We start from the raw sequence: 9,627 nt of genomic DNA, 5'->3' as shown, positions 1-9,627 counted from the left end.
CTCACATAAATGGCAGTAGACTTGTCCACCCAAACATATTGGGATAGGAATGACTTTAGGATCTGCAATATAACAGAGACACGGAGTAGAGGTTACAGAAAGGTGAAGTTCTACATAATTCTCTCGACCTAATTAAAGCTGGAATTTTCCATGTTCCACGACATTAATAGGTTGTCAAGAATGTAAATTGCAATGTGCGTATCCATTCTGTGCTTTCCTGTAAGCTGCCCCATCAAGGTCCTCAACAGAGTCCTCTGAAACATTAATAATCTTCAACTTCCAAATATTGAGAGCCAGCAAATGAACTATCTGCTACCCTTGGCCAGGTAGATGTTTGTTTCACACATGTTGTTGAAAAAGCTTGGTTTGATGGTGCAGTGTATTGTGTAGATGGTACACAAGGTTGCCTTTGTGCTTTGCTGGTGGAGGAAGTGAATGTTGAAAATAATGGATGGGATGCTAATCGGGTGGGCTGCTGTGTCCTAGATGGTGTTGTGCTTCTTGAGTGTTGCTTGAGCTGCTCTTAGCCAGGATATTCCATCATACTCTGGATTTGTGCATTGTAGATAGTGCATAGGCTTTGGGGAGTAGAGTTACTCACCATGGAAGCCCTAGCCTTTGACTTGCTGTTGTAGCTACAGTATTCATATGATCTAGTTCAGTTTCTGGTCATTGCTAACCCCCAAGATATTGGTAGTAGCATATTTAGCAATAGTACTGCTATTGAATGCCAACAGAGATGGTTAGATTTTCTCATTTGAAAAAGTCCTTGCTTGGCACATGTATGGCACAAATGTTGCTTGCCACTTATCAGCCCAAATGGATGTTGTCCAGGGCTCACTGCAGATCAGCAAAGATGGATTCAGTATCTGAGGAGTTAGGAATGATGCTGAACATTGTAAACACCATTGCAAGTTCATGATGAAGAGAAGGTAATTAATGAAGCAGCTGAAGATGGTTGGGCCTAGGACACTACCTTAAGTAACTCCTACAGTGATGCCCTGGGCTGAAATGATTGACTTCCAATAACGACAACTATATTCCTTTGTGCAGGTATGACTCCAAATAGTGCAGAGCTCTGTAGCTGATTACCATCATTAAGGGTGAAGAGACAGGATGGAAGGGACATTAGGCAAAAACATAACTTCAACCACAACGTTCTCACTGATGTTGGATGTATCTGGTCTCATGATGCAGAGATTCATCTCCTCCACAGACCTCAGGATATACAAATACCCTCATCTCATATTGGTTTTGTGCTGCTCCCTTCCATCATGTGTCACATTGTCCTGGAAGAAGGTAATTTGTCTGTGATTGTATTGTACTGTATCTGAGTGATGTGCTGTAGAAGCAGCAAGAACTGGTTGTGGTATTGGCAGGATTAGTCCATGTATGAGAACAAAATGAAGTATTTAGATGGTAGGCATGATTACTAACAGTGTTATAGGATTGAAGTGCATTGAGAGGTATGAGCAGTTGGTGGATTGGTAAGTGGGTAGGTGTTGTCATGTGAAGGTGCATTCACTGACCTTAAACCCTTTGAGATCAGTAAACTTTTTGTGGCAGTTCTGGGCTTTTGGGTCCAGATTTCAAGATTTCATCTCCCTGGTAATTTGTTCTCTTATTGATCATCTTTCAGTGTCTTCTGGTTCACCCTTCAAAACTACAACTCTTTTCCAGTCCACCTACACCAGTAATGTCTCCTGTGCCATATCATTTAGTAATCCTCTCTTTAGTCTGGTGTTCAATTTGTTTGCATCATTTGCATCCTACCAAGATCTCTTCTAACAACATGCTGATTGCACCATGTGGTTTTTGCACAACACTGCTCAGCTCCTCCACTGAGGAAGGAGAAGCGATAAGCACACTAAAGATCCCAGCAGCATGGGATCAACTGCTACAACTATGCCAATGAGGTGGGTGCATGAAATTTACATGTCACCCACCTCATACAGACCCAAAGATTGGGCATCACAATCCCCACACCCAAGAACTAGAACACACAAATATGTAATCCAAAACTTTAAAACATGCTGGAAAGATATTGTTCCACAAAGTAGAATCCTTCAGCTATTACCAATGAATTGAATCCTACACTTAGTTGGATATGGAGTGTCACAGAAAAATTGTAAGTCAATAATATCAAATGCTCTCATAAATGCTAGCATCAGCTGTGGTTCAATTGTAGCACGTTTGTCTCTAGATAAGAACACTGTGAGCCCATGCCTCCACTCCAGAAACTTAAGCACACAATGCAGGTTAATACACTGGTTCAGGATTCAGGAATAACTCTTCTCCTCTAAATTATTGCCAAAGAATTCTTTACATTCACTCCTGAGAGGACAAAGGACCTGGTTTAGCCAGGTGTGCTACAATTGAGCCTGGTACTTTGAAATCTACAAAATTCACAACAGAAAGACAGCTTAAAGCTACAGATTTATTGGAGAGCAAAATACTGTTGGTGCTGGAAATCAGAACATATTACAGAGAAGTTAGATTATGTTATCCAGAGCTTCATCTCAACTTTGTTTGTATTTACAATCAGTTCATGTTTAGTGGTTGGAAAATCGTGTGATGTGGTGAATCAAGTGCAGAGTTCATCACAGCTGAATTCCTGAAGTATGGTCCCTTTGTGTGAAGCTCTGTTTGCAGCACAGATATTAGAAACATTTCCCAGATTTCTTTTAATAATGAGCATCTACCGTGTGCACAACAGGGGAACCTGGTATCTGGTTAAAAACTATAGGGACACAGCCTTTGGAACTAGGTCATTCAATCAGATTATTGCTGGTCTCTGTTTAAAAGTACATGCTGAACTCACTGACATTCATAGTCTAACAATCTCTCATCTCCATTTCTCACCTTGAAAAAATCAATTATTAAAAACTTGTAAAAACAAGGTTTATCTGGACATGAATACGCTCCCATATCTCCACATATCTGACATTCCTGGATAAACTCCAAATAAAACTTTATCATCGGATTTTCTCATCTCACTTATGTCCAAGCCCCCACTTGTCCAACAATTCGTCTTACTGCATTTACTAATTGGTCTAGTATCCCTCACTATTTACACAGTCACATATTTTACTATCAGTTGCCAATAACCTAAATTAACTCAATTTAGAAACCATCATTGCACTTAGCCAAAACTATTAGAACATTAGTCAGGATTATTGTATTCCCTTATCCATCCTCTCTCCTACACTTTTACTTTTGACATCCTAATCACATCAGCTCATCTAGATGCATAGGGGAAGAGGAATCTGAAAATAGTAATTTAAAAAATCCCATAACCTACGGAGTAATGCAAAAGAGCCTCAAAATAAAAAAAACTCAAGAATACAGCTATGAAACATATAGAAAGAAAGACGAAATTAAATAAAAACCGTATAGGCTCCATGATATTAAGAGTCACCATGTACAAAAAAACTGGAGCCATGTCATTGCTAAACCTGAGACAGTTAGCAAGAGTCCTTCCCTGAAGTGTATCAGTTTAATTGGGTTTTTAACAAGAACATAGTAGCTTTCACTTTCTGGTACTAGCCATAAATTACCAAGTTTATTGATTTTACTTTGCCAATGGTGAAATTTGAACCCAAACACAAGTCAAGGCTACTCATTAAGTACCATAACCACCAAGCTCTCATTTTATACACTTCTGCTTTGCCTAAATGAGCAAGGTTTGCTGTCAAAAATAATCTAGTGACATGAAGCAAAGAGAACAACTATTAGGATGTACATTTTTGATATGGCATTGCACTCGTTGGGATTATATTTATAATTAGTGATGGAATTAGAGCTAGGAATCATGATGACAACATGCTCCAAGAGGTGCAATACATCAGGCAGCACAAAAATACTACTTCAGATCCAATTTAGGAGAATTTGTTTTCTTGCTCTATATTAATAGTAATTGATATTTTAAATGCTCAATTTACCACTCCAATCACTTAGTCATTTAGCTATTCTATACTATTCATATTGTACACACTTATCCTCAATTTAAATGGTATAAATACATATATCACGAATCTATTCAGCTTTTAACAGCCTGCTTAAGTAGGTTCCTAGCTGCTCTTCTACTTTTAATTTTGCATTGTTCCAGCATTTATCAGATTACTGGTAGATTAAGAGTACAGGCTCCAGCACCAGTCTCTGGTGCACTATTCTTCCCTATCATTAGCTTTCCATACCTAGATTTTGTTACACAGTCCCATCTTCTGCATATGCCAGGTTTTGTAATTTTAATTGCACCAAATTATAAAGGTTTTGGAAGAAAATCATAACTTCAAAAATGTCAGGGAAGTCAATCCATCATTGTGTTTTCTTTCTAAAGGTTTGTTAGCTCTTATTTATCAAGTTCTAACCTCTATGGATCCTTAAATTTGCTTGCAATAAGATTTCACTATTAATGGATCAATAATTCCCCAAAATTAATTAATATCCCCTTTTGAGTATGAATTCTAAATTGGCTTGTATCAAATTTGGTGGGATCCACCCAAATGCAAGGTTCCTCATTGGTAGACTTGGTTAGCAAGGTTAGATCTCGTGGAATACAGGGATAAGTATCCATTTGGATACATAACTAGCTCAAAGGTAGGAGACAGAGGGTGGTGATGGAGGGTTGCCGTTCAGACTGGAAGCCTGAGACCAGTGGTGTGCCACAAGGATTGGAGCTGGGTCCACTGCTTTTCATCATTTATGTAGATGATTTGGGTGTGAACACAGGAGATATAGTTAGTAAAATTGGAAGTGAAGTGGACAGCAAAGAAGGTTACCTCAGAGTACAACGGGATCTTGATCAGATGGGCCAGTGAGCTGAGGAGTGGCAGATGGGAGTTTAATTTAGATAAATGTGAGGTCCTGCATTTTGGAAAGGCAAATCAGAGCAGGACGTATACACTTAATGGTAATGTCCTGGGGAGTGTTGGTGAACAAGACTTTGGAGTGCAGGTTCATAGTTCCTTGGAAGTGGAGTCACAGGTAGATAGAATAGTGAAGGTGGTGTTTGGTATGCTTTCCTTTATTGGTCAGAGTATTGAGTACAGGAGTTGGGAGGACATGTTGTAGCTGGATAGGACATTGGTTAGACCACTGTTGGAATACTGCGTGCAATTCTGGTCTCCCCCATTGCAGGATGTTGTGCAACCATAAAGGGTTCAGAAAAGTTTTACAAGCATGTTCCCAGGGTTGGAGGGTTTGAGCTAGAGGGAGAGGCTGAATGGGCTGGGGCTGTTTTCTAGAAACGTCAGATGGTGAGGGGTGACCTTATAGAGTTTTGTAAAATCATGAGGGGCTTGGAAACAGTAAAGATCTTTTCCCTGGGGTGAGGAGTCCAGAACTAGAGGGCATAGGTTTACGATGAGAGGGCAAGTGTAAAAGGGACTTATGGGGCAACTTTTTCATGCAGAGGGTGGTGCGTGTATGAAATGAACTGCCAGAGGTGGTGGTGGAGGCTCCTAAAATTACAACAGTTAAAAGGCATCTGGTTGGGTATATGAATGGGAAGAGTTTAGAGGGATATAGGCCAACTGCTGGCAAATGGGACATGGTTGGCATGGACAATTTGGACCAAAGGGTCTGTTTCCGTGCTGTACATTTCTATGTCTGTGACAATGACTTGCCGCCAGTGGGCGGCACAGTGGTTAGCACTGCTGCTTCACAGCGCCAGAGACCCGGGTTCAATTCCCACCTCAGGCGACTGTGTGGAGTTTGCACATTCTCCCCGTGTCTGTGTGGGTTTCTCCGGTTTCCTCCCACAGTCCAAAAATGTGGTCAGGTGAATTGGCCATGCTAAATTGTCCATAGTGTTAGGTAAGGGGTAAATGGAGGGGTATGGATGGGTTGCGCTTCGGCAGGTCGGTGTGGACTTGTTGGGCCGAAGGGCCTGTTTCCACATTGTAAAGTAATCTAATCTAACTATGATTGGGATTTTCATAACTCTCATTTAGTATTTTTTAACAAAGTAACCTGATATAGATTTGGAACACTTCAAACCTGTCTAGAACTTTGTCTTGTTCATGCTGAAGTCTGAAAATCTACATAGCTCATTTCCATTAATGTAAAACATGTTACTGTAGCCTTCGTGCAAATATTTCAAGGAAGAGTTCAGTGAATATATTAACTATGCACTGTTCATCCATCCTACCAGCATTTTTGAGAGATCTCAGTTCTTCAGTGATTACCCATGTGGCATTATGGAAATCTGTTCAATGAACTGGTTTGTAACCGTCTATGTGAAACTGCACTAAAACCGGTTTGTATTCCAACACTAATTCCAGCTACAGAGAAGTATTAATAAAATTAATTTTAGTTCATCAATGGGAGCACACTTTTTCTGAAGTTCTTCTCATTGGGAGCAAGTTATTCAATTTTAATGCAGGTTATAAATTACTTCAATTAGGTGGCCTATAACGGATTTAATGGAGTTATATATTTCAATGTTTTTTATTCTACTTTTACTTGATAGCACTTGTAGCTTTAGAACTTTTTATGATGTAGCAATAGATACTGTGATAAATAAGATATCTCACTGGAATTTCACAAACAATCCTGAAAAATATTTAATCCAAATGTTAATTCGCTTCCAGTGAAACATGAAGCCGACAAGCTGTGAGATCAGTCTTGGAGGCTATGGAATCTGCTGAATGTATAGAAGCATTCTTTTTGAAGACAGCGTTTTTTGGTCACTGTCAGGATAAAAAAAATCTCATATCACTGGCAGTAAATGTATTGCGATGGCAGACTTGCAGAGATACAAGCTTTATGCATAAAGAAACACGATCATTGTAGGACTACTGGTAAAGTCATGAAAAGCTGTGCGTAGTTTTATTTTCTTTGTATTCTATCTTTACATTCCAAAAACGCAGTCCCTGCCCTATAACCATTATGAAAGTTTACTCACAAATTCATTGTACATCTCATTTTTTTTTACATATTGGATTAATAGTATAGGCATGTAGGTGGCATGATTTCATCAAAAAGGCTAACTTTTCACTTAGGAAATCAAAAAATAATAAATAAAAAAGGTGCTAACTTGAGCATTTAGATTTCAAATTCTTAGATATAATATATATACTGCACACAATGTGATACCAAATCCTCAAGCTCTCCTGATGATAACTCTCCACAACTATTTGAAAGCATATAAATATGAAATGTTCAATATGTGTCTCAGTGTGTGCGTGTGTGAGTGCGTGTGTGCACGCCAGGGAAGGGTGGAGGTGGGAAAGGAATAATAAAAGCTTTTTAAAACCCTATCAGAACAGATTCAAGGCCTTTTCTTTTAAAAAAAGTGATTGAACATATATGCCTATACCTGGACAAAAGCAACTAGGATCAACAATATTTAACAAAATTAAAACCATTACAACAAAATAGTTAAACAAAATGAATTGTTAGGTTTTTTTCCTCCTTTAGGGCAAACCAACAAAGCCCCAAATGCATCAAAGTTACTAAACGCTGGCAACTTGGCCACGTCATTTTCGGATGTGTCAAGAATATTGAAATAGAGAAACAATATAGCACTCAAACGATGAAATGTTACAGGGCGATTGAACAGTCACCATAGTAATGGTACACTCAAAATTAACAAAGGATGGCATTGCAGAGCTCGCATTACAAGCACCATGATAAGCAGCCTAATAATGAGGTGTTCAATTATGCATTATTCAAGAGCTACAACATGTTTGAAAAACGAGCTCCTTTGTGATTGCTAGTCATTTCTAGACAGGTAACTTTTAAATATCTTTTAGGAAAGCTTTGGGATTTTCTTTTTCAGAAATGACAAGGCTACTAAAACTCATGCACTCTGCAAAAAACCTCATGCAGTAGTTAAGGTAAACCATCCAAGCAGTTTTATTCATTAATATTCATAAATACACACAGCAGCTTCATTAGAGATTTTTTTCAATTTGTTTTCCTCTTCAGTTGAATGTGGAGTATTAGGAGAGCCTTTTGCATGTCAAGGTACAGGAAGCAGAGACTGCCTCTGGCACTGCTACCTACATTTACCTGCTAGAAGTAAAAATTAGTAAGTGGAATCAATTATCTTATTTTTTTCTTCCTTGAATGTACACAATGTAACAAGAGTGACAGACCTGAAATTACAATCACCAAACAAACCCAAAGATAGCTGTTGTCCACTTTCATTGGCAGTTACAGCACAGAGGACATTGTCTGCAAAGTGGGACATCATCAAAGAGGATGTGGCGGAGGCTCATTTCCTTTATTACTCTCTTTTAAATTTAGGTTTTCTAAAGCAACATCTAAAGGCATAATATCTACACAGCCAATAGCACCAAAATCTGTGAAATCCCCCCGCTCGTCCTCATCTGAGGAAGAACTTTCTTCTCGCATCAGGGTGGAGAGGAGAAGCTCCTGCACAAACAGGCTGTGGTCGGCCCGCTCACTTTCCAGAGATTGACGTTCTCCTTCAGACATCTTCGGTTCATTCAACCTGGAGTCAGTACAAAAAAATAACAATTACTCTCAGTTGAAGGTATTAAAACAGATCTTCAACAGTACAGATGGGTTATTCTGAGTGTTAACCATGAAACCTTGTTCTTAAAATAGCAGTTCTTCCACATGCAAACTGCAAATTCCACAAGTTTTAAACTTGAACCTCGAAGTCAGAAGTTTTGCAATTTTATTTTAGGGAAGTGTGAATGGATTTTTAACTGTCATTTAATGATCATTAAACCTGTTACTCAAATCGATTTACTTTGCTTATCGTCAAATTATGACAGTGGATGTAAGTTATTTTAAGGTTGGCACGCTGTAAACTGATGATACGCTTTAAGCACCAATTCTATCAGCACTTGTGATTTACATCAATGACTCAATCGAGGGGAACAAGTGACCTGTACAAGAAGGACGAATTGCACCTAAATTGGAAGGGGACTAGAACTGCTTGGGAGGATTTAAACTAATAAGGTTTGGGGGGGGGGGGAGGGGGGGGGGGGGGGGGGGAGGTGGGACCCAGGGAGATAGTGAGGAAAGAGATCAATCTGAAATGGGTACAGAACAGCTGAGAACAGAAGTGAGCCAAACAGTCAGGGCAGGCAGGGACAAGGTTGGACTAATAAATTAAACTGCATTTATTTCAATGCAAGGGGCCTAACAGGGAAGGCAGATGAACTCAGAGCATGGTTAGAAACATGGGACTGGGATATCACAGCAATAACGGAAACGTCGCTCAGGGATGGGCAGGACTGGCAGCAGAATGTTCCAGAATACAAATGCTACAGGAAGGATAGAAAGGGAGGCAAAAGAGGAAGGGGAGTGGCATTTTTGATAAGGGATAGCATTACAGCTGTGCTAAGGGAGGATATTCTCGGAAATACATCCAGGGAAGTTATTTGGGTGGAACCGAGAAATAAGAAAGGGATGATCACCTTATTCGGATGGTATTATAGAACCCCCCCCCCAATAGTCAGAGGAAAATTGAGAAACAAACTTGTAAGGAGATCTCAGCTATCTATAAGAATAATAGGGTGGTTATGGTAGGGGATTTTAACTTTCCAAACATCGACTGGGACTGCCATAGTGTTAAAGGTTTAGATGGAGAGGAATTTGTTATGTGTGTACAAGACAATTTTCTGATTCAGTATGTGGATGTGCAAA

General features: G+C 39.4%; 1 protein-coding gene across 1 annotated transcript in view; it reads right to left on the bottom strand.

The window, feature by feature from the left end:
* Nucleotides 1–7,844: 7,844 nt before the first annotated feature.
* Nucleotides 7,845–9,627, bottom strand: part of kcmf1 (potassium channel modulatory factor 1) — a 129,613-nt gene continuing 127,830 nt past the window's right edge. Inside the window, exon 7 of the mRNA XM_043719754.2 lies at nt 7,845–8,461. Within this exon, the coding sequence (XP_043575689.1) occupies nt 8,200–8,461 (262 nt within the window). The 3' untranslated portion in view covers nt 7,845–8,199. The remainder of the gene's footprint in view (nt 8,462–9,627) is intronic.

Source organism: Chiloscyllium plagiosum, unplaced genomic scaffold, assembly GCF_037043375.1.
Source record: "Chiloscyllium plagiosum isolate Xiang-an unplaced genomic scaffold, Cpla_swu_hap1 HiC_scaffold_2, whole genome shotgun sequence".
In the NCBI taxonomy this organism is placed as follows: domain Eukaryota; kingdom Metazoa; phylum Chordata; class Chondrichthyes; order Orectolobiformes; family Hemiscylliidae; genus Chiloscyllium; species Chiloscyllium plagiosum.
The sequence above is the reverse complement of the archived record's forward strand: the minus strand, read 5'-3'. Positions and strand labels throughout refer to the sequence as shown.